This window comes from Ambystoma mexicanum, chromosome 10 (assembly GCF_040938575.1).
Source record: "Ambystoma mexicanum isolate Mex_15411 chromosome 10, UKY_AmexF1_1, whole genome shotgun sequence".
NCBI lineage: Eukaryota > Metazoa > Chordata > Amphibia > Caudata > Ambystomatidae > Ambystoma > Ambystoma mexicanum.
This window is the reverse complement of record NC_090932.1, coordinates 698,414,349-698,439,272: the sequence shown is the minus strand read 5'-3', so window position 1 is coordinate 698,439,272 and position 24,924 is coordinate 698,414,349. Positions and strand designations below refer to the sequence as shown.

Here is a 24,924-nt window from a genome sequence, read left to right as displayed (position 1 = left end):
CTGGCTTTAAGGGTGGAGCACTCTCCATTCCTCTGACTGGATGACCATAGAGGAGCTCAAAGGGCCTGAGACCATCCCACCTTGAGGCACCTTTCTATAAGAAAAAGAAGGCAGGCCGGAGAAGGTCCCAGTTCCTTCTCAGGGGTTCTTCTAAGGCACCTATTATGCTCTTCATAGTACGGTTGAACCTCTCTACCAACCCATTTGTTTGGAGGTGGTAGGCAGTTGAGAACAAGTAAGTAACTTCACCATTTTTCCATATGGCCTGCATGTTGTGGGACATCGAATTTGATGCCCTGTCAGAGACTGTTACCTTAGAAAACCTACCCTGGTAAAAATACCAAGTAGGGTCCTAGCCACTGCCTGAGCAGTAACAATGCTCATCGGTATGGCCTCAGGGTATCTAGTAGCATGGTCTACTACAACCAGTATAAACCAGTTGTCTGAGGAAGTTGGAGGGTCTAGGGGACCAACAATGTCAATCCCCACCCTCTCAAAAGGAACTCCCACAGCTGGTATGGGCACTAATGGTGCCACATTCTTGGTACCATTTTTACCAGATAGCTGGCAAGTGTGTCAATTTATACAATATTTGTCCACATCTGCACCCATCTTGAGCCAGTAAAAGTACAATGAGAGCCTCTCTGCTGTCCTTTTGGAACTCAAATGACCAGCCTGAGGGATCTCATTAGCTAACTGTGAAAACCTTGGTCTTATCTCTTGGGGTAGTACCATTCTCCTGATGTCCCCTGGAGAAGACTCTGTAGGCTCACTGTAGAGTAGTCCATCTTCCCAGCATATTCTATGCTTCCCTGGCTGTTGCCTTTCCAGCTGGGAAGCTGTCTGCTGACGCAAACCTTCTAGAGAGGGACACTCTCTTTGTCCTTTGCTGAAATCTGCCCTAGAGGGTCCACCTTCTGCAAGTAAAGTCTGCAGCTCAGGATGGTCTCTGGGATCCAGATCCTCCAAGCAGGGGAGAATTTCATCCACCTCTGCTTCACCAGTAGATGGGTGTTCAGGAGATTCTGCTACCACCAACTCAGCCTCGGCTGGAGGTGGGGTCACTGGGGTGACCTGGGACTTTCCTCTCGGGAAAGTCCTTTTCTTTAAGAAAGGTTTGGGCTTGAGGCCCTTTTTTCTTTCCTGAGACTCTGGATCTCTCCTTGGTCTCTTATGAGAAGTGGATGGTTGGCCAGTCTCTTGAGGTTGCCTATTTGGCCAATGTGGTCAGCTCCGTTTTCTTTTTACTGGGAGGCCTACGCCTGGAGTCTTCAGATCATTACCCACAAGTACCCTACCAGGCACTTCAGACTTCTATCACAACCCTTAGGTGCTATAATTATGTCACACCCTCAAGGGGACACGTCACTTGAAGAAAGTCCAGGAACCAATGAAAAATACACTTTCCCCCCAAGAGCGCAGCCTGCAGGACTATAAGTCACCTCAGGCCAGGGGCTTGAGTGAAAAGACATGAACAGCAACAGAGCTAAGGGAACAATGAACAATACAACAGGTTCAGAAGGCAGCCAAGAATGCCGGATCTCAGCCACAACCACCATCAATAATCCCACTCTTACCTGCTGTGTAAGGTGAGAAGACCGGAAACCTACTTGATGTCCAGAGGAGTGTAAGTGATGTGGTTGGTAAATGCAGGAAATCCCAGTATCCAAAAGAATGGCTGTGTAGAGCCACCTAATCCGAACGGCACGAGGCCGCACACTAAACAAGAGTCCTGAACAAGTCCTGGGGTAATCAGCAGAGCGTCCAAGAATAATCGCACAAAACAATCCAGAGAGTGACCAATGAAGATGAAGACAGGAGAGCATCCAGGAGGTCACTTGTGTTCCAGGGTTGTGTTTCTTGTGAGCACAGGAGAGCGTCTTTGAGCCATGCAGTAAGGTACCTTTATGGAGCGTGAAGCAAGGTACCGTTATGGAGTGTAGCAGAGCGTGTTCATGAGGCAGGGAAAAACAACAAATAAAAGGTAAGTGGTTAGTGTTATACAAATAGCACGGGATCGGCGTGCTTACCAAATTGGTGTCCAACACTCGTAAACAGGCGTTGACACGTGGAACGGAGCAGGAATACTCAAGTAATGTCAATCCAGGAGGGCAAGACAAATAGAATACTGTAGAAGCAAAGCCAGGGGTCCGGTAACCAGGGGAAAGCAACAAAGGGTGTTGAGCGTCGGAAGATCAAAGAACAATCCAAAATGCAAGTCCGTATGAGCGAGCCGAGGTCAGGTAATCAGGAATACAGAAGTGAATGAAAAAGCGCACTCTCACCAAGATAGCAAACAACTCAGTTAAGGAGCACCCGGGTCGTGGGTGGAAAGGATATAAATAGCTACCCAGTGTGAGAACGCGAAAAGCACATTGCGTGCGCGTCACGTGATTGCTGTAGCCGAGGTTTGCTGAGAGTTGTGGTCCAATTATGCCCACGGACAGCCCCTAGGTGTTGCTAGGCATACCCAGGGGCTGCTGCACAGGAACCCGAGGCGTGACAACTGCACACTAACTGGAATTCTAACAGTCATGTTATTACACTAAATGAGGGCAGGAATTATTGGCAGCATTTGGATAGGGCCTCCGGCAAGCTTGGTGGGACCTTTGGGTGCCGTACCTACATCCTCAGGTTTGCAAAAGCTCTCATCCACCACAGTTATGCTGGTCCCAGTGTCTCTGATGGCAGGAATCACCTGCCCGTCAACAAGTACACTGGACTTGTAACATTCTTTGGTGTTGTCGGGGATGGTATTATAAACATCCATTTTCTGTTGTTCCCATAGAGCCAAGAACACTAAAGAAGCAGTGGTTTTAACACCAATGGGTTCTTCAGTCAGTAAGTGAAAGTGGGCACCTGTCATTGGAGCTTCTCCCTCAGGGATGAAGTCTAAGGAGACAGATTGTATCCCTGAAGGTTTACGCTTACATCTGGGGTCCCCTTTATTTTTTTCATTTTTATATTTGTATTTAGTTAATAAAACCTTTACAAAACATTGTACATTCATTATTAAATCCATTTCATATTTACAATACTAAAACAATTAATTTGCTTTCTAAAAAACATTTCATATGCAAGATATATAAAAAACCATTAACATAGCAAATTCATCTTTTTTCAGCATAGATCATCTTTAGGCATTCAAGGCCAGCTCGTTTTCAATAATCCTTAAGAGATGGCGTAGTGCAAATATTATAGGATAATAATTGCAATTCATCAACCGCTCCCACATAAAAATACTGTTGAGTCAGAAAAACTAGGATCCCCTTTCACATGGTCACTAGACATACAAACCACATGTTTGCCAAAGCGTCTCTGGAATGGGGGTTTCTGGTAACCTACCTCTGCTTTGGACCCATAGGGTTTACTAGGCATATGAGGTTTCCCTTGGAGTTTACCCTTATGGTGTGTGTGGCCCTTTTTGGATGGTGTAGGATTAAAACTGTATTTTCCCTCTTTCTTGTGCTTTCCCCTCTTCCTTCTTATGTGCAGCCCCAGTATCCTTGTGAGTGGTCGTGTTGGCTAGCCACAAATCAGCCATTTGTGCCAGTTTCTTGGGGTCAATTTTGTTGGGATCAGCAAGGTGCAGTCTCAGCTCTAGGGAACAGGAATCAAAAATACTTTCAAGCATGAAAAGACTTCTCATTCCTTCAAAAGAGCTCACCTTATGGGCCTTGATCCACCCATCTATGGTTTTCAGGAATTCACACACCCAGGTCTTATGGTCTCTAAACCTTTTAAAGTATTGGGTCGGGATCTTCCCAAACCTGGCTACATGAGCCTGCTTGACTATTTGATAGTGTTTTCAGTCTTCAGCATTCACCTCCATGACAGCATCACAGCCATTCTGGGGGAGACTAGTCATAACCCATCAAACTAAATTATTCCCATCAATATTTGCAAACTACAACTGAACTCAAATTTACCCAACCAATTCAACACATCAAGCTTTGGATCATACGCACTCTCCACCTCTCTTGGAAGGCAAGGTTTCTTGGCACCATCAGACTGAGAAGATGCTGAAAGGGAAGCTGAGTCAAGGGACAATATCTTCATCTCTCATATTCATATTGCATTTCTCTTTCCCTGTGCCTCCTCTCTCTGTCTTTGTCCTCAGACTGGAGAGTCAGTTTCCTGAATTCAAGTTACATTTTAAGTTCTTTCCAGGGATAGATAATCTGGGTTTAAATTGTAACCTGGCGAGGGGTTAGGTAAGATTTTCATAGTAATGATAAATCTTCCTGACCGGTGTCACCACAGGAACTTGTTGCTTTACTGGTGGATTATTTTTCCTTATACTTCAGTGAGTGGGATCCTTTCCATTCTCACAGAGTCGTTTACTCTTTTTATAGGTGTTATTTTTTAGACTCTCCATAATGTATTTTAAAAGTTATCCTCTTTGACAACTTTTTGGCAATACGTGCCTATTGTTGCTGGGTTGCCCTAGAGGCTCCCCGTTTTAACTTTCTCTGGCTAACCTTGAGAGAACTACAGCTCAGAAGGGTAGAAAGGATCTTTGGATCCCTTTTACATGTTATTTGGTGAAACCGGCACACCCCACCTTATGTGGCGTGCTGGGGAGATACAATGGGCCTCATTAGCGCCATGGCTCATGCCGGTAAAATACCGGCACCGCCTTGGTGGAAAGTGGATTTACCGCCCCATTCCAAGGTTGGAGGGGCGGTAAATCCCCCTTCCATCATTACCCTTCCCCATTCCCATTTCTGCCCCATAGGGCTCTATGGGAATGGGGAAGGCGCTAATTACGGCACCGCAATTTCGCGGTGCCGTAATTAGCTCCGAGGTCCCTTTGCGGGTTGGGTTTTAACGCCTGCAAAAAGCAGGCATTAAATCCCCCAACCCGCAAAGGGACCTCGTAGTAAGGCGGTAAGGATTTACCGGTATTTTACCTGTGCTTAGTCTGTGCTCCTCAAAAAAGAGCCAAATCCACAGAACCGCATCCACCCACGAGGAAAACCTTGCCTAGAGCCTTCCCCGTGATCCTTGCTGCAAAAGTCCTGCTAGTGTCCTGTCTTCTGTCTTTTTCATGAAGGAATTCAACAACCAGGTTGGAGCCTATCGAGGAGACCCAGGCCCATACCTCCGTGCCGTGTCTCACCTCATTTGAATCAACATCAGAAGCGTCGCTTCGGACTCTGCGGAGCTCTTCAAAAACTTTGGAGAGTCACAAGTCCAAAGCATCTTCACATGTCAAAAAACTGAAGGAGGTAAGACTCCCCCCTAAGACTACTATGTCTTTTTCTAGCTCTATCTCTCCATCGGTAATGAGCTCGCTAGAATCTACAAATCCTTCGAGCTTAGCGAACACACTGTGCCCAAAATCTCTGGACAAGATAAACAGGGTCCTGAACACGGCGGAGCTCGCTGTAGTCACAAAGTTTGGTAACGGTGTACCACTCTGCCTGAATATATCAACGACCTCTTTGTCTAAACAAGAAATGGCAAAACCAAATCTCACAAAAAACAGTCATGAAGCAGTCTCCTTAACAGTCATCTCGCCAACTCCGCAAACTTTACCTGGCCGTTTGGAGCCCCGATGTCGTGGCGTGCCGTCTCCAGATGCTTCCGCGGACCCGGCGGACACGGAGGGCTCGGTGGGTTTCCGACTGCCCCCTCGGCCTGAGGCTCTGTTGGGGACGCGCCTGGTTCCGGACGGCGGCCTCGCACCCGCCCAGTTGCCTCTGCCTTCCCGTCTCCCTTGCGGGGCGAGGGGTGCCTCGGTTCTGGCCGCCGGAGGGCGACAGGGTGAGGCCCCTGAGCAGGGGTTTCTGGGCGTGGGTGTGGGTGCGAGCCCTCTGGGAGGCGGAACGCTCGGGATCCTTGGAGGCCGGGAGGTGGAGGGTCTGGTCGCGCGGCCACTGGGCGCGGAAGTGGGGTCTCCCCTGCGGGTCCCGGAGGACGCCCCTGCCTCCTCTATGCTGCTTTGCGACGTGCAGCAGCTAGGGCCGGGAGGCGCCGCGGAGGTCGTTCCAACACCAGCAGTCCCGGGAACGTTTGCATCAACAATGGTAGTGGAAGCACAGGTCCATGTCCACACCTCGCCAAGGCTCCAAGACATACTCCACACTACCCCCTGGTGTCCACCTTGTGAAGCTCCTTCCAGCGCCTCTCCACCTACGAACGAAGCAAAAATACTGCGATGCCCAGTGAGACCCTAAAGGACCCCCTGGTGAAACCTGGTCCCTCCAGCGACGGTTCTCACTCAGAAAAAAGGCTAACTCTGCCTTTGCGTCACACAACTCAAAGTCCTGGCTCCGAACGTGAAATTAATCACGGTGGCGAGATCTTAAAACAAAAATCGAAAAAGAAAAAAAAGTCCATAACAAATGTGAAACAGAAGAAATCCAACTCCAAAAAACCAGGGAAGCAAAATTTACCGACACCACTGCTCTCCAGCGCACTCAAGGATTTTATCAACAAACAATATAAAAGAAAGCTGGATCAGACAAACGAATTATCCGATGCGGAAATTTTGGAAGCAATTCAAGACCTTCCACCGGTAAACAAAGTAAGGAAACTAATGTCATAGATACCAAACCAGGCTCAGATCCAATTAGCGATCCAAACTCAATTACTAGGATCAAAAGAGACCCTTAAGATTTCTGGCTCGGATAAAACACCACAAAAATCTGCAGTAGATATTAATAAAGAGGTGCAACGGATCAAGGACCCCAATAACGAAACGGAAACTGCACCTCGACCGCTAAACGAAGAAGATCCCGCGGCATCTGGCAACCAAAATAACCTAGTGCCTACAGAAACTTCTCCGAAAGCAAATAATCAGAACACCAACAAAGAATCGGGGCCGCCGAATGAAAAACAACTGTCCTCAACACCGATTTATGGCCAAGATTCCAGCAGGAATCCATCTCTGACAATACCAGAGCCTCGTCCCCTTCCAGCTCGCTTAAATTTTGACGACGGCCAGACCCAAACGGAAGTGCTTTCAGAAACTCTTGATTCGTTCATCCAACACTCTTCGCGGCCCCCATCTCCTCCAAAAAATCGCAGACTCAGCGAAATAAATAACGTAGGAAACAAGGATTCTCCAGCCAAAAAAACTGATCTTCCTATAATCATGTCTGCAATCACAATAGCCTTAGCGCCATTCGGAAAACTCTACGAATCGATCAACGATACACTGAAGGACAACTCAGTACTAACGGCAATGATGCATTCGAAACTGATCTTCGTAGAAGGCTATATTACAGCTTTAGATCAAAGGAACAAGGCCCAGAACGAACTGTGGGATTCGAAACTAAATAAACTAGAAGGTCTAATTCAGCATCTGAACCAACCGTCGGCAACAACCTTCGAAAAAGTCACGCAGACCGAAGTACGTTCCAGCCCGCTCGCAGCGGCCCCGATATTTTCAAACAAAACGGAACAACCGTCCCAGCATCCAGCGGCCGCTTCTTTACATCATAACGGAGCAGAAATTGCAGCACAGCAAGTAATATCAGACCCAAAAGACAAGCTTTTGTTAAAAATCACCACGGTCAGCGAATCTAACTCCAACGGATCACGGACTGTCTCGGCTTTGGACCCCCTGATGTCCTCACAAACTAAACAAAGAGACTTGAGGAAAGAAATTGTTAAGACGCCTTCCAGTTCTCAAAACCCTAACAAATCAGTTATTTGCTGCACTACGTCGCCAAAAACTACAGAGGAGTTCATAACACAAAGCTCTCTGATGGAGATAACTCAGCATTTGGTCACAATTGACGAAAGCCCGACGCTACCAACAAGACCAATCGATCAGCCCTTAGTCACTCCGAAAAGCTCGAGCCAGACCCCAGTTGGGGTAAGTATTAATACTACAACCAAAATACAAGCAGACAAAATCGCCAAACCAAAAGCGTTCGTAACTGAACCGAAAGAGCAAAAGGATTCATCTCTTAAGAGAGATCGATCAAACAGAAGAACACCTCCTGTGACCCACCCAAGGAAGGAACATACAAGCACCAGTGACCGGCGTCTAGAATTGACCCGTCTCTTCAAAATTGAACAAAAAAGCACTAGTGACCATTATATGATCCTGAACAGAAACACAGTCCTTAAAATATTAAAAAAGGTGAAATTTCTGAAGAATCTAAAATCAGACGACTTTACCCTTATAGAGCCCTACCACAGAATGAATAAAGCAAAAGCCTTTCTCCACATTAAATCCCATGCGATGGTCGAACTCTCACAAGAAACATATGGGGAGCTTGCCTACCTGGGTTTTAACTTCTATGAGATGACATCCTCAACCCGAAACGATCGGCAAAAAGAAAAAGACACTCATTCCCCAAGAAGATATTATAGATATAAATCCCGAATAGAAGACCTGTACGGAGCAACAAGAAGGGAAAGAAGTCCACGTCTAATTACTAATAAACCGCAAAAAATCAACAGTTCTACACCATATGGCTCCACTCCAAATGCTTGTTCAAGACACACCATAAGGAGAGGCGAGAAAACAGCCTACAGAGAGGACGACAAGACCAAACAAGATTACGAACATAAACAATTCTATTCGACAAGCCATCGAAATCGTATCCAAGATGAGAGATTGTCGGTACCTATTCGAAAAGCCACAGAGAAACATGCAGATCGGTCTCCAATGGCTTCTGAAAAAACTCCAAAGGAAAGCAAATGGTCCTGGTTCCGCTCTATCCTAACATCAGGAGACAAAAGATAGCAACCATCTGGGGGGACATTGATGAAGAAACACTCCCCCAACTCAGCAGACTCAATAGACGCGAGTGATACTGTAAGTATAGCATCCTGGAACACCAGAGGGCACGTGCATCTCACTAGGCCTGACTCGCATGATCTTGGCTTACACAACATCATATGCCTTCAGGAAACATGGCTTCGGGAAAAACCTGATTTAGATGGCTATCACATCGAAATCTCCCCGGCATTTAAAGGTCCCCTGGGCCGTCCTTCTTCTGGCTTACTAACAGCGATTAAAACAGGATCTGGCATAACCATCACAGAAGTTATAACCTGTAGCTATGAAATTCTGGCAGTGATGACCACATGGAATTCTACACCTGTTTTTTACAACTCAAACACAGCAGAGCGGGTAGCTATCATAAACATATATTGGAATCCGCAAAAGATCTCTACAGTGAACATGTGCGATAAAGTGGCAAACATCATCGATGAGATCGCAATCAAATACAAATCTCCAAACATTCTGATTTGCGGAGACCTGAATGCTAACTGCCTACCATCCAGCGAGCCAGAAGGATTGGACTCGGTAAAATCATCTGCTTCAACTAGAGGTCTGGCGTGGAACACCATCATGAAATCCAGAAATCTGCTTAATGCGGCCACTGTTACGCAGCAAAACTCGCTGATTCCGACTTGGGAACGCAGCGGGTCCTCTACTACCCTCGACTACATCTTTGCCTCTGAATCAGTTTTTTACAATATAACTGCCTTCGAAGTCATTAAAACAAAGTATAGTGACCACAATCTACTCAACGTTTTCTGCAAAAGCAATCGTCCTACACCTCAATACTATGACACCGCCATTGAGACGAATTCTCAAAACACCCGCTTACGCATGACTGATTCTGATGTCCAAAAAGTTGATGACCTTTTTTCCATCCAAATGTCTGATCCTACATCTAGAACGGACCTGGCAAGATCGAGCTACATTCCGCTTCTTCTTCCGTTTAAGAAACCGAGAAAAATCAGCACTCATCCTCCCACTCAGCACACCCACGAATACAACACAGTCTTAGTCACCAAACGTCGATCTATAAGAAAACTAAAGAGAGACGCAGTAACTAAGAATCAGCCGGCACTCTGGGAAAACCTTGCCATAGAAACAAGACATTATAAACAATGGCTGAGAAACTCCAGAGAGTTACTTTACCAATCTGACGCAGAGGCGATGTTGAAGGCTCTGATAAATAAAAAGCCCCGCGTCTTCTGGTCGTTAATCAATAAACCGAACAAACTTCAAAACTCGCAGATGATAAACCCAGTTACAGAAGCTAAATGGACCGACCATTTTCGAAAACTGTTCGAGCCAGTCAAAGGAAACACCTATGAACCAGAACAACAAAAAGATTCAGCCTGGATCGACCAGATAGAAATCGACGAAATCAAATCAATTATTTTGAAATTGAAACCATCGAGAGCCCCGGGGCCTGACGGGCTCGCTAACTGCGACCTCAAACAAAATCCAGAGGAATGGGCGAACCTTATCTGCTCAATTTTTAAAGTTTGCCGAGAAAGTAAAACCATTCCGGACTCATGGTCAAAAGCTTTGATCGTTCCGATCTTTAAAAAGGGAGCCAGAGACGATTCCTCGAATTACAGGCCAATAGCCTTGTTAGATGCCATTGGAAAAGTTTTTGCTACAATCCTACTGAATCATTTTCGCAAATGGGCAGCCACTGCTGGCTGTTCAGATTTTCTCCAAACTGGATTTAAAAAAAATGCAAGTACGAGTGCAAATATTCTGTGCTTGAACCTACTCAAAGACAGAGTTATGACTGGATCTTCACGGATTTACCTAGCGTTCGTTGACCTGTCGGCTGCTTTTGACAGAGTGAACAGGTCCAAACTATGGTCCAAACTTAAGTGTTGGAAATGTCCTGCGACCATTTTGGACCCAATAATCAAACTTCACTCCGAAACCAGTATAAAAGTACGCCTAAATAATCAAGGCCTAATGTCTAACTCTATCCCGACTTTTCGAGGAGTAAAACAGGGTTATCCCCTGGCCCCTGCTCTGTTCATATCATTCCTAGGAGATTTCAAAGAGTCCCAATCTAAAACCAGATCCTTTCCTCCGAAAATAGGCAACACTCAGGTGCCTAGACTTCTATATGCGGATGATTTAATATTGCTTGATCAGACCCAGATCGGTTTGCAACGACAACTAGACAACCTATCGACCTATACCACCGAAAACAATTTGGAAATCAATAAATCGAAAACCAAGATAATGATTCTCCAAAAACAAGGCACCAAAAAGAAAGTGGCTTTCAATTGGCTCCTCTACGACACCAAAATAGAAGTGGTCGAGTCGTTCAAGTATCTCGGAATCCAACTCGACAGCACAAAGTGGGCCAGGAACCTGCAAAATGACCTATGGGCGAAGGCTAAGAATCTAGCTGCGCAATTGAGAGCTGTTGATCGGAAATACGGGAAATTCTCTCTGCAACCAGCTATCAACTTTTACAAGGCCAAGATTATCCCCTCGTTGACTTACGGCATGGACGCCACCCCGTCTATTCCTCAGGGCCTCTGGCTCAAACTCGAAGGTTTTATCTGGAGATCGGTGCTGGGTTTACCTAACTCCGTTGCTGTAGCCCCGATCCGACGGGAACTCGGTCTTGTCTCCCTAAAAGTGGTGGTGGACATCGCAACTCTATATCTGTACAGGAAAGTCATCCATCCGGAGAGCCTAGAAATCTATCGAATAATTGCCGAAGAGATCGAGAAGGGCAATAACCAAACGATGAATAAATGGGCTCAGGACCAAAATTTGAAACTGGAGGAAATCGCTTGTACCAAAGAAGAATTAAAGTACAATCCTGTTAGGATTAAAACCAAACTACAGTGTACAGATTGGATCCTGACCATCGAAAAAGCAACTGGTAATAAATTATTAGCCCATCTTCCAATGAACATCAACAAATTGAAAGAACCAATGGCATATTGCAAACGATATCCCAACAAAGCCTTAATGAGAACCTTCCTAAAAGCCCGTCTCAACGTTCTCCCGACGCAGGAAATTCTGGCGATCAGGACAGGATCCACGACAAAAGCCTGTAGACTTTGCAAAAACGCTGAAGAAATAGAATCCATCAGACACCTGCTAATGCTCTGTCCTGCTCTACACCAAGAAAGGATGGCCTTTTTCAGCTCCCTGACTGCTAACTCGTTTGCAAGCAATGAAGGCATCTGGTGGAACCGCTTAATTACTGGGGACAAGACAAGATGGCATACGGCGTCAGCTAAACTGTTGAACTTAGCATTCCAAAAAATTACTTTGACCACTGCCATTTGACGCAGCATCCCTTTATGGGTGGAAGCTTAGTCCTTGTTCCCCTGGTGATGCTTTTCACTCTCCTTCTTCTCTTGAGCTCTTGTAAAAATCTTGTTTGATTATACACAAGTAATTTAAAAAAAAAGAAAAAAAAAAAAATTTACTTGCAAAAGAGGTTGGTTGGTAACTGTAATTCTGAGAGTGAACAGTTACTAAAGTTCTTACTTACCTTGAATGTGTGTTACACTATTCTGAAAATTATATTTCAGGTTAAATTACTCACCTGTGATTTGTTTGTGCTTCTTCCCAAAAGTAATGCTGTTGGTTTCACTTTATTATTCCTGTTAGGATAACTGTATGAGTGTCCCCAACTGGGTTTTGCTTTTCCTGACTTGACGTTAGCCTGTCCAGAATAAGTCTGCATTAGGTTTTACCTAGCTAGTATAACTTTGAGTCATTCATAAAGTTTACCACTGGGTTTTGCTTTACCTGGTATGTTGTAGACAGACACAAAAACAGTCTTTTGTTTATACCTGCCTTTTAGTTGCTTATAGCTCCTGTTAAAAGTGTGTAGGTTTTACTAACCTTGAGTATAACTGTGTTATCCGAAAATAAGTTAGAGTCATTGCTTCCATTAGTCTGTGAACTGAAAAGCAACTGTAATTGAATATTACACCCCAAGGTCCAACTCCCCTAGAATAACTTTGTTATCCTGAATCAGAGCTATGGGTTTATACTATTCCTAGAATCTGTGTGTCACTAGATCAAAAAAGTATACTGTCCAGTTCATATTACTATGTGATTTTCCTGCTCAGTGTCGCAGTACATCTGTTAGCGTCGACAACCCTGGTATTACTGAAAGTAATCTAAAAGTAACTATTGGTTTTGACTTCCCTAGAACTCCTGTTAGGTGTCCCAAATTAGGTCATATGCTTTGGTCTGTGTACCTTCAAGCATAATGTGTTTTTATAAATGTGGTGATATATAATGTGATAGTACTTATTTCCCCCAAGATTTATCTGGGCCTACTTGTATTTAAATAAACCATTTATTTTTACAATACATAGTGTTTCAGTGTTTCTTTGGACAGCTTGTATTACAATTTCATTTGTACTGATTCTACAGCCCTCTGCCTCCTGCTCCTCCTGCTACTATGAACTCAGATGGTACAGCCTTATACTAAGATTGGAGTCGTGTTCTGTCTCATTTGTATGGTTTTGATGAAGTCAGACTTCAGTAAAACTGTCCCCACACGGGGTCATGGTAGGAGGTAACTGAGGTACAGTCGAAGGAGGTAAAAGGGGATTGGCAGACCATTGAAGACCCGCTCCACCTTCTGATCCACTTAGTAAGTTAGAACTAAGCTCTTGACTTGGGAGTAGGGGTTATGGCCTACTAGCAGGGTTTTGGTGATGTAACAACCTTTAAATTAAATCATGGTTTCTTCCCTTACAACTCAGGCTCCTCATATCCACACACGGAGTGACTTCAGTTAAGGTCAGTAAAAACACTCATATGTATCACCTTTGCAAAATTCAGTTTAAGGGGAAGGAAACGTTAGACAGAACACAGCTTGCAACTGGTTAGTAACAATGTAACACTCTCCAAGAATAGTATACAAAGTCTGTTCCCTAACTAGAAATGAGTTCACAGTTCAAGTTGTGGAGGAACAAGCAATGCCCAAGCCAGTAGGAGTAAGAAGATGGACTTTTGGGAAACCAGCAAAGCCGCAGTCAAATGTACAGCACCAGTTCTGATGACAATCTTCAGAGAAAAGTTAAGTAACCAGTCAGTTGTTCATGTAGAAAGCACGGGAACTCAATAGGAGCCTTCCTGTAGGTATACAGGCTGCAAGGCCTGCACAGGGGAGTTGAGGTAAACTCCCAAAAGTGGAAAACAGCACTCCCAAAGCAAAGGAGCACCAAAAATGACCCACGGTAAGTGTAACCCAAGCCTCCCAGTACCTGAAGAGTTACATTGAAAATGTAGCTAGTCGCCTTTCTGATGCAGCATTGAAGACCTGGTTTCCTGCTCATTGGTCGTGGTGACGAAATGGGGAACCTTCAGTGGAATTCTGAAGAAATCATCGAGAGAGGGGGTCATCAGCAAAGGATTCAGCACACTCTAGCAGTGGTTTGTGGTTTTGGTGCCTTTTTCTTAGTGCCAAAAAAGAACAGATATCGCTGGTTCGATACTCCTCAGTTACTTCGTCCTGAACTCTGGTGAGGGGACTTTTGGAAGAGAATTGCAATTTCTGGAGGTCCACAAGGATTTCTGTGAAGTTTCAGCGAGATTCATTTGGTTTAAGATGATGCACTCGGAAAGGGTCCAGGTACCCTAGGCATTGGTGTTCTGCAGCCCGGTAAAATCGTGGGATTACCCAAATCGAAGAGGGTGTTGGGGCTGATTGATCCCACCAGCCGAAAGGAAGAAGTCTTACTTGTGTGAGCTTCCCAAAACGGGGTCAGCACAGCAACAGGGCTTCACTGGTACTTTTTTGGTTCTTGAAGGTGCTGCAGGTGTTTCTGCTCGTCTTCTGCAGTGGATTTCCAGTTCCAGTGGTCGACTCTGCCTGTGGTCCAAAAATCCTCACCTTATATGCTGGAACCCATTTATTCACTCCTATGGAGCTGACAATCACCTGGGGTATGGCTGTCCTGTAGGAAGCCAGCCACCCAGTTTAAACTGATTTCAGCCAGGCACACCATCAGACAGATTTGAGTGGAGCGCCATGCCTACTGTCTCTGACTAAAGGGTAATTGTCACATATTTCATTCACTGGGCTACACTTTATTTCTCTTTTTCGTATTCTGGAGAAGGCTGACATTTGTATAATTGCCACAGCAGTTTGCTATTTGTTTTTCACTCTTTCAATAAGCATTGCTGGATTGTGGTTCTTTGATTGGCACTTTGTTCGTTCTTGGCCCTACGTCCTCTGCACAATTCATGGTATTTCCTAAACATTGCCTTCTTCAGCCCCTGTCATGAGCCACCTTTAGTTGTGGCTCCCATTTTTTTGTTCTTTGGACTATCATGGGAATTGCTCTGACGCTGATTTGGCATGGTCTACTCCATATAATTATTTGGTTTATTTTATATAGCACTTTAATCTAAAATGCTGTACATAGGACATATTTAAATATATTACTTTTGTTGCCTGTTAGGGAGAATTCTCAAGAATGTGTTCATTTCCCTTACCTTTTGAGACCTCCAGCAACTTTGCTGGATTTCTAGGATTTTAATTTTTACCTGGAAAGAGTGTGAGCCTTTTTCCCACTCTTTCATGTATTTTGATGAGATGTTTTACTTTTGTGTTTCTTGGATATGGAGTTTTAAAACAACTCCATAGGCATCATCTGTTTCATGTGTGTCACACAGCACCTCCAGTGCAGTGGGACAGGGATGTCTTTCAGACTTCCCAAGGTTTCAATACCTTCTCTGGGACTGACTACTGTCTCCCAGAGCATGTGATGTTAAATTGACTTTACTAGTCTTTTTAAATTTACAGACCCAGCACACACTATCTTCATATAGAGTGCTGGAGGGGTTGCCTAGCATCCCCTGAGTCTAAACACTTATGTAACAGTCAAATGTTATCCTTTCCCTCTTGAAATGGCTGGTGGCAGTGCTTTAGAACAAACTACCATGATTTTTCCCGACCGCGAACACCGGTAGCTAAAAATCAGGGCAGCCATGTTTTTCAATATGGCGCCCAAGACCTATCTGTAAAAACAGACTCCGGTCAATTTTTTTCGCTGTTTCTTTTTGGAAAGGTCCTTCTAGTGTTTGTCTCTGCGCGCCAAACCAGGTTTGGTCCCTTTGTTCGTTGGCCTTTGGCGGGCTTCAGTGCTGAATCGCTCCTCTGGCGCCTGAGTGTCTGGGGGGGACAGGATCTGAGAGAGGTGCCCGGAACTCCCTGTGTTTAGTCTCCTAGGAGACCTGAATGCACTCTGGCATGATTAGCCGGCTGGCTGTCCGGCAAGGACAGCCCCCTTGCTGGGTGAGTGACAGCTAGGCTGGAATGAATGGGGGAAAACTGTTTAAAAGTAGGCCTCTGAGACTTAGAAAGCAGAGTCGACCACTGGAACGTAAGAACCGAAGACGAGCTGAAGGAAGACGACTGCTCCAACTCCCGGTCCACCGGTGAAGCCCTGCTGCAGGTCCGAATTGCCTGAAACTCCATCGACAGAGAAGCCCTTCAAGGTTAACTTCTTCCCTTGAGTTTGGTAGGAACAACCAACTCGCAAGTCACCTGGACACTGTCTCTATACTGGTCGAATTTTCTTCAGAGTGCTGTTAAAAACCAGATAGCCAGTGAGAAGGATACCAGATTGTGGTCTTTAAGGCACTCACACCTTAAACCGACGTTTTGCCAAGCTTGTGGCCTCTTGCCTGGGCAGTGCAGGAACCTCTCAATGTCCTCCTTCTTGTCCCCACGACTGAAGCTCGGAACAGCGAGATCTGCAGGAACTGCCAGGAACAACTGCCTCAGCTACAGCTCTTCTTCATTTAAAAGGTACTGTGCAAGTGCGGACAAGAAATCCTTTCTGCCGCGGTGAAAGTTTGTGAAACATTCCCAACTTTGAAGGCTTGTCCTTCCCTAAACCGACATATAACTTTTCGTCTGACCAACTACTTCTAAAAACCGTGGCAAAGACGTAACCGTTTACTACCAGAACTGTGCTATCCTATCCAAGACTCTGAACCATTGACTTTGGCCCAGGCCTATTGAATTGAATTGCTGGTTGTAGTGAACTGAAACTATTTGCCCTACCTCTGAAAGTATTTGTGCTTTGATTCTTATAACCTTGTCTTTTTACCCCTTTTTAAAGTAACTGATGTGCCATTTTGCTCCCACTTCAGGGGAGCTGAACTTGTTCAGAAACTGATTGGTTGTGTATTGTAGTATATTAGATTCTGATACTGAGCTGCTCTTACTAGTGGAATGTTTTCCAACTAACTGTGTAAATAAATGTATATTCTTTTACCAAGAAACCTTGAGTGTTTGTTTGAATCACCGTGATTGCTGTCCCTTTGTGTAACCTCTTGTACTGCTCACTTTACTCTTGAGATAAGTCTGGCTGCTCAGCCACTGCTACCACATTACTGTGTAGTGCAGGCTTGTACCAACACTTGTAGTCTTAATTGTGTGTAGTGTTCCCAAAGGGTACTGCATATGATTCTGCCTAACAGTGCCCAATCGAAACTGATACTCATTTATGGACCTCAGAAAGATAAAAGGCTGAGGTGTCTTTGCCGGTTTTTGAACCAGAAACCTGCAGATCAAACACAGATCACACCAACGAGCATTAAACCTGCTGAGCCATCTTACCCTCCGTATAAAACCTGAGAATTAAAAATAGCATCTAGCAAATGTTTAGATATCAAAGGACATCCGCGTTAATCCATCCTTTGGTTGGTTTCATCAATAGGCTGTACCTATGGACTGAATGAGCAGCATACAGGAATGTTTCAAGTGTTTGGAAATTGATAGCACTTTAGGCAATTTAAGTTCCAACATCTCAAGGATTAACTCAAATTGTCCCAGGAGGATAGCTCAACGGCAGCGTGCTCGACATGGAAACTAGAAGACACGGAGCAACACAGGTTCAGTCCGCGCTTAGAAACCTCTGGGTATTAAGCGCGTTATAAATAACCTATCATATCATATTATATCATATCTAGAGACGAATATGTAAAGGTCAGCTGTTTTGTTTGGAGTCGCTGTCACCTATAACAATATTTATAAATCAGAGGATGTTTTTTAATCAGATGCGTTCTCTAGCAATAGAAAAACAAAGCATACAGGTATCATGAAGGTCAATGTTATGGTACAAACACTCAGTCCCAAGGCAAAGAAATCAAAATCTACAAGCGCTGCCAATTGGAGTGGGAATGGTAAGGTACCAACACAGGGGTCATCGCACTACAAATTAAACCTTAACTCACACTACAGCGCAACTTCTCAGGACTCCCCTAACGATCGCATTGGTGCACACCACCTTAAATGCAAAGCAAGTTTTTGTTTTTTAAATAGTGTTGTGTGAATTAAGGTTTAATTTTAAGCTGCAGTAAATTTTGCGTTCATTTTAGTGGACATTAAGAATGAGTTTTCAAAATATATTAAGAACGCTTTGAAGGATCACTCATTGATTGCTTCCTTAGTAACACACATGCAAAATACATGTCAGTGATCAGCGATGCTGATGTGCGGTTACTGCGCCGTACCTGAGAGATGAGGAAATATCTGTAGACGTACATGGATGCGAACACAAGGCCCAGGAGTATGACGAACAGGCCCATGATCAGGTAGCAGACCCCGCTGAGGGAGGACCTCTTGGTCTGCACGGCCAGAGGCGGCTCCTCCTGTGGAAAGAAAATCAAACATACAGACATCATGTCCAGAACAATCCCTCTCGCGTGGCAATAACTTGCATCAAAGATAATGTGCTGATAAAGATATACATGGCGACATAGGGCTTGGTTACGTGTGATTTTAATGAACCACAAAACAATGAAGGAATTTTTAACGAACCAAAAATGTCTAAAAAAAAGAACATATTTTTTTCTTTGCTTTTTGGAGGGGGCCACCCCTTTTTTATTCATACTTTTCCCCACCCCCAAAACTACTAGTCCCATTCCCAGCTACATATGTATAGTTTTAAAAAAACATTATTTTTTCTTTTTGGATGTTTTGGGTTCGTTAAAAATTCCATTCGTTTTTTTGTATTCGTTAAAATCACTGCATACCATAGGGTTTGATTTGCAAAGTGTTTTTCAATGGGATTTTCTTGTTGAAAAATGTGTTTCTAAATCAGGCCTATGATGCACACGATGAGTTGCTGTATTGCGAAGGGTGCTTCACTATTGGCAGTATTTTATATATGCGCTATTTTACGTACTTGTCTAGCCACTATAAGAGAGAGAGAGAGAGAGAGAGAGAGTGTGTGTGTGTGTGTGTGTGTTTGTATATATATATGTGAGCAGCATCTGTGTGTTCGTGTTCTCTGTCTCTGATTGGTCATTGCACAGTTCCTAACTGTGTCTCAGTATTAATCTACATCACAATCAACACAAAGGAAAGTTGCTATGCACTGCCCGCCAAATGTCATTATAGCAGACATCCCAAATGATACCAAACACGATGCTATCAATGGCGCATGTGACATCATCAATGAAATCCCTGCTGTCATCGTGATGACACATGGAATCATTACTGGTCCCACAAATAGCATCATTGGAGGCACCTTCAAAGCCATCTGCGCTTACATAACGTACGACTATATTGACTCCATTTGCCATTATATAAACCTTAAAACATATATCCCCTGGTCAAATGCCATCAACCGGTCCCTAGATGCAGGAAAGAAACTGGGTTCGATAAGGACTGTTGGTGTGGTGGCTGTTAGGGATAATTCTCATTTCTGTGCTAATTCCCTTCAACCCTAGAGGCCCCCAGCTCTTTTGCTGGACTTTAGGACTTTTTAATTTTAACTCTGAAGTGGAGTGCTGGAGAGTTACTTAGTCGCCCCTTTTTCTCCTTACTCATGTAAAAAAAATGTATGTTACGCTCACTACTTTAAATGGCTGGTGGCAGTGGTTTCATTTTGCTACCATTGTGCTTTTCTACCGCAGGCTGAATCCTCAGCTGCAGTACATAGCACCCATGGGTGACCATTGTGTCAAAATGGCCCAGTCTTCTTTTTTTGCCATGTCTTGTTTGTGAGATCTTTCTTGGGTTTTACTCTGCGTGCCAAACCAGGTTTAAGCCCGTTGTTCATTTTGCCTTTGGCAGGCTGCAGTACTGAAACCCGCCTCTGGCTCCAGTGTGTCTGGCAGGGCTGGAAGTGAGGGAGGTGTCCGAAACTCCCTGTCCTTAGTCTCCTTGGTTACCTGAATGCACCCAGTCCTGATTGGCTGGCAGGCTGTCCATGCAGGAAAGCCACTATGCTGTGTGAGTGACAGCTAGGCTGTGCATGAATGGAAGAAACCTGCATAAAAGGCGAGGTTTCTTGGACTGAAGACAGAGTCGGCCACTGGACGAAACATCCGACAAAGGAATTGTGAAGAGAAGCTTGCTGCATCCTCCTAGACCATTGAACTGCCCGGTGAAGCCCTGCTGCTGTGCTCAAACTCCTTTTCCGAATCGACTTGAGAAGCTCCGGAGAGGACAACTTCTTCCCTTGAGTTAGTGGGACCAACTAATTTGAGACGAACTTTGCTGGAAGACCTTCCCCAACTGGCTGTACTTCTTTGCTGATGCTGCAACCGAGTGCCAGGGGTCGAGAAATCCATATTTGAGTGCAATGCTGTAAACCGGCCAAAAGCTCCAGGAGTCTCCTGAGGACCCTCCTCAAGCAGGACAACCCAGCTTGAGTCACCTCACCAGAGTGCTGGACTCAAAGGGTCAAGGAAGCCAAATGGGTGTCCAGGATCCGCGGTGGTGCTGTTTACTGTGTTTACTGTGTGCTGAAACTGTGAAGTGCCGCTGAATTGAAAAGAGCCTGGAGCTGCCGCCGACCTCCAACTGCTGTGCAGGGGTCCTCCAGATGTCCTTTCTCTTGTCCCCACGACTGAGGCCCAGAAACACAGGATCTGCAACACTGCAACCAAGACAGAATCCAGTTGGATTATCTTATTCTAAACTAAGGTACTGTTCTGACTAAGGGATACTTACCTCTTTGCCTGTAGCTTGCTTTTCTCAATTGAGATTTGCAGTAGCTGCTTTTCTAGAGTTGATCTCAGCTCTACCTTTCACAAGTGTAACAGCTTGTGGCCCAACAGTGATTTTCTACAACAAACTCTCTAACTTTGTGAAAGCCTTTCTGCTATCTAAGAAGTGCCTCATCTTCGTAGACTTTGCTCCAAATTGACTTTGGCTGTCCTGGCTCCATGCAGACTCTTCTAGTCCATTGACTTTGATTCTTACTGTCCCTCATAGGTGATCCATTGGTTCTTAACTAATATTACTGGAAAAGGTTTTATCTAGACTTCACTGGGAGATTTAAAAGTTCTCACATGCTCTGAGAACCTGTTAACCTTTTTCCTTCCTTTAACCTTTCTTTTCTACCAACCTTAGAATTTTACCAAGTGCAAAAGTGAAATATAAATGCCATTACTGTGATGGTTAGGGAAGTGACCTCAGGGTGTAGGAAGTTTTTATGAAGCATCTCTAAAGAGTATCTACTTGCTTGACCTTGATTCTGAGAAAGTATTTGAAGTGTATTTTTATTGTTGCACATTGCCCTTTTTAAAGAATTCTTATTTAAAACAGACCAATAAATAAATAATTATTTTACTAGAAAACCTTGAGTGTAAGTGTTATTTTGATACTTGTATTCGTGGATTTTGATGCTACAGCTCTACAGCTCACATTTACCCCTCGTGAGATAGGTCTGACTGCTCAGTCACACTACCAACTTGTGTACTACAGACCTATACCAATAGGTGGGTTACCTAATAGCAAGAGGACAAGGGTGGTGTAGTCTCCCACAGGGTTCTTGCTTAACAGTGGTCCCCTCATTTTACAATTTCCTTAAGACTCTTTCTCCACTTAACTCTTTCTATCCTATTCCCCGGCAGCCACAACGTGCAATTAAACCCACAAAAGGATCAATGTGGAATACTCTGCAAAGTGCTCACAGACAATTATTGGCTTGCCCCTGTATGTTCTGTCCCCAATTTGCCACCCACAGCGTTCATCAACATCATCACACATTCATGGCTGCCAGTTCACTACCAGTGCAGAACCCAATAACACCGGTCCAGGCCCACGGCAATAAGTCTCCCTTCACAGATCCATCAACAAAATCTGATTGCGCCTGCATATCCAGCTGACAAGGAACCCTATCCCACCTTGGATGTCCAATGTCTTAGAACATTGACACGTGTCCCCATACATCCCCTCAACTATGGTTATCTTGCACACACACATGGACAAATACAAACATGCTGAAACAATGCATCAACTGACTCTGATCCGTCAGAACCTCAGTGCATACTTGGGTAGCAGGGCTCAAATCGAGGGGACACGCGAGGGGCGTAGTCCACCCACTTTATTCAGAGGGTGGACTCAGTCCCCCCAGCTAAAGGAAAAACGTTGGATGTCCTCTTTGAATTTAAGCCGACCACAGGGATCAAACCTGTAGTGGTCAGGTTTCTAGGGCGGACACTTCACCACTGCACTACATAACCTGATTAAAAAAAAAAATCAAGGTGAAATGTCTCATTTCGGTACTGCAAGTCTCAGGAAAAACATTTGTATTGGTTCTTGGAGTTTAAAACATGCACACCTTTTAACGTTTTCCAAAACACTATTAGAAGAAAATATCCTTTCTTGCTTTTTGTGTGTGTGTTGATTTTATGAAAGGCAAATGCCATTCGTCCTGTGCAATGTGGGTGGTTATGCAAAGCCAATTGAATGAAATGTGCATATTTCACCTTGATATACTAATTTTTTTTTTTTTTTTTTATTTGCATTTGGTTCATAATACACAACAATTCATGCAGAACCTTTACAAAATTTAAAATATTACAAATAATCATTTTACAATTACAAAAATAGCTCTAATTCATTCTCAATGTGTTTACAAAAACTTGCCAATTCATATATTAAGGGTTTGTGACATCCCTGCATCATTCTGGTCCACAAAACTTCAAGGCAGTCCTCAAATTCAATTTCCGCAAATTTCCTCAATTTGAGTGTCCTTGTATTCTTAAAATGCGGACAGTACAGTATAAAATGTTTCAACGTTTCGTACGATTCATTACATTCAACAAATCGACATCCCACGCGATCATTTAATTTATTCATTTCCCAGTTTTTAGTCCGTTCCCGTGTATGGTATAGATTTAATCTAAAGCGAATATATACCTTTCGGATATTTTCGCAAGGGAATAACAAAACATGGTCATAACGTGGAATGCGCTGTTTTACATGCATACTGTATTCCTTATACAACACATAGGTTTTAATTAAATCAATGGTAATACACCAATCCATTTCAAAAAGTTTTTTCTTAACAAAACCGGGACGATATTGCATGTCCTCAACGGTTGTATTTATATTATCTAAAATTTGTTGCATTTTCAATTGATAATTAAAAAGGGATTTTGGAGTTTGCATGCCCAACATTTTATTTAAATCGATATACAATGAGTTAATAGGAGGATAATGAATTTTAACGTAATTGGACAATTGTCTCCATTTCCAACGAGTTGATAATGAAACCAGACCTAGTTCATGTCGAATAATGGCATTAGGAGTTGACATCGGGAGAAACATTGCAGATTTTAAAAGAGAACCCTGTATACTATCAAGCACGCTAGTCATGTCACACAGACAAATATCTAATGTGTACAATATGACACTTTCGACTTTTTAATGTCATGAAGTCTATTAGCGGGATTAAAGAGAATTTGCAGTATTGGCTATAAATCCTTTTAATTTGGGACAACAATGGTCGAGTTTTATTCCTAATAATATTTGACCATGCGTTAATAGAGTTAAGGGCTGATATGTAATACCCTAAATAGATAGCATTGTTCACACGGCAAATTTGTGTATTCAATATTTGCCATCTAAAATTCGCGTTTTTTGATTTCACTCCAAAGGTCATAATGGCAGTTTTTACTGGGTTAGGTGTCAAATTATGTGCTTTTGCAAAATTCTCAAATAATGAGAGTTTGGTTTGGAGCCCTACTGGAGTAGGGTCAAACAAAATAATATCATCAGCGAATGCAATCCATTTCAAATGAATACTCCCCACTTTAACAGAAAACAAATCGCCCTTTTCCCAATTTTCACCGAGATCGGATAGGTATAAATTAAATAAGGTAGCCGCGAGGTTACAGCCCTGTTTCACACCTATTGTTGTACGTATAGGGGCTGTGGTCCCACCTTCTGGGGTGATTCTAATTCTATACGAAGTGTTTGTGTGCAACTTAATAATTTCACCTTGATATACTAATTTCTGGCGACGTCACATCCCATTGCGTATGTTAATGAGTACACCCACTCTAATTTTCAGGACTTGAACCCTGTTGGGTAGTTTGGAGTGCCTCTGGGCAACTGCAAATACAGGCACACCAGAACGCATGCATGCATGCCTCTGATAGTTCCCAAACAATCATGGCCCCTCTAGATGTTGGTGACGACTGTGCTCCTTCACACCAAGAACCTATGCACGCTAGCTGGGCATGTCACCTCTGAGGGGGCATGAACTGCCAAACACACCCAGTGCCTGGTGTAGCCAAAACACACTCCAGGAGTCACTCACACAAAGTGCCAGTACAATCAGATGCGCTTTTGTCCACGCTGCCCACAGGGCCGAGCGACAAAGCGCCTTTCTGTAATCACCATTGATGCCAAAAACAAATCCTGTTGGAATGTACCTTAACTCTCTCAAGGCTATGAGACCCAAGTTCTTTAAACTAAAAAATTGAAATACAGCTGAAAACATGAAGTAAGGACTTCGCCACACATCCTGGCAAAAGGCATATAACTGAGATGACCGGGGCACGGTAACGGTGTATGGTAGATGCCACGGACGGCTGTGCTAGATTGACACACACAACACGGGGAATGAATAATACACGTTGACGAGTTTGCATTTAGACAGCATTTGATGCATATTTTTAAATTGCCAGTAGGTGGCAGCAGATCCAAGTTATTTCAGAGAACGGACCGCACAGCAGAAGGATGAACACGGAATTCATTCCAATTCTGGAATTAACGCGCTAATAAAAATATGTAGCTCGTATGAGTTATTATAAGTTCATATTAAATGTGACTATCTGAATGCACAAGAACATTGGTGACTGACGTTTTCAAAATAAATTGCCAAATGGTAAAAAAAAGAATTACAAAAAACAAATAACTTCTCATTATGCCTGTTATC

General features: G+C 43.9%; 1 protein-coding gene across 1 annotated transcript in view; it reads right to left on the bottom strand.

Annotated features, from left to right (window-relative positions):
• Positions 1–24,924, bottom strand: part of ITM2C (integral membrane protein 2C) — a 261,271-nt gene that overhangs the window by 135,785 nt on the left and 100,562 nt on the right. Inside the window, exon 2 of the mRNA XM_069618310.1 lies at positions 18,254–18,391. Within this exon, the coding sequence (XP_069474411.1) occupies positions 18,254–18,391 (138 nt within the window). The remainder of the gene's footprint in view (positions 1–18,253; positions 18,392–24,924) is intronic.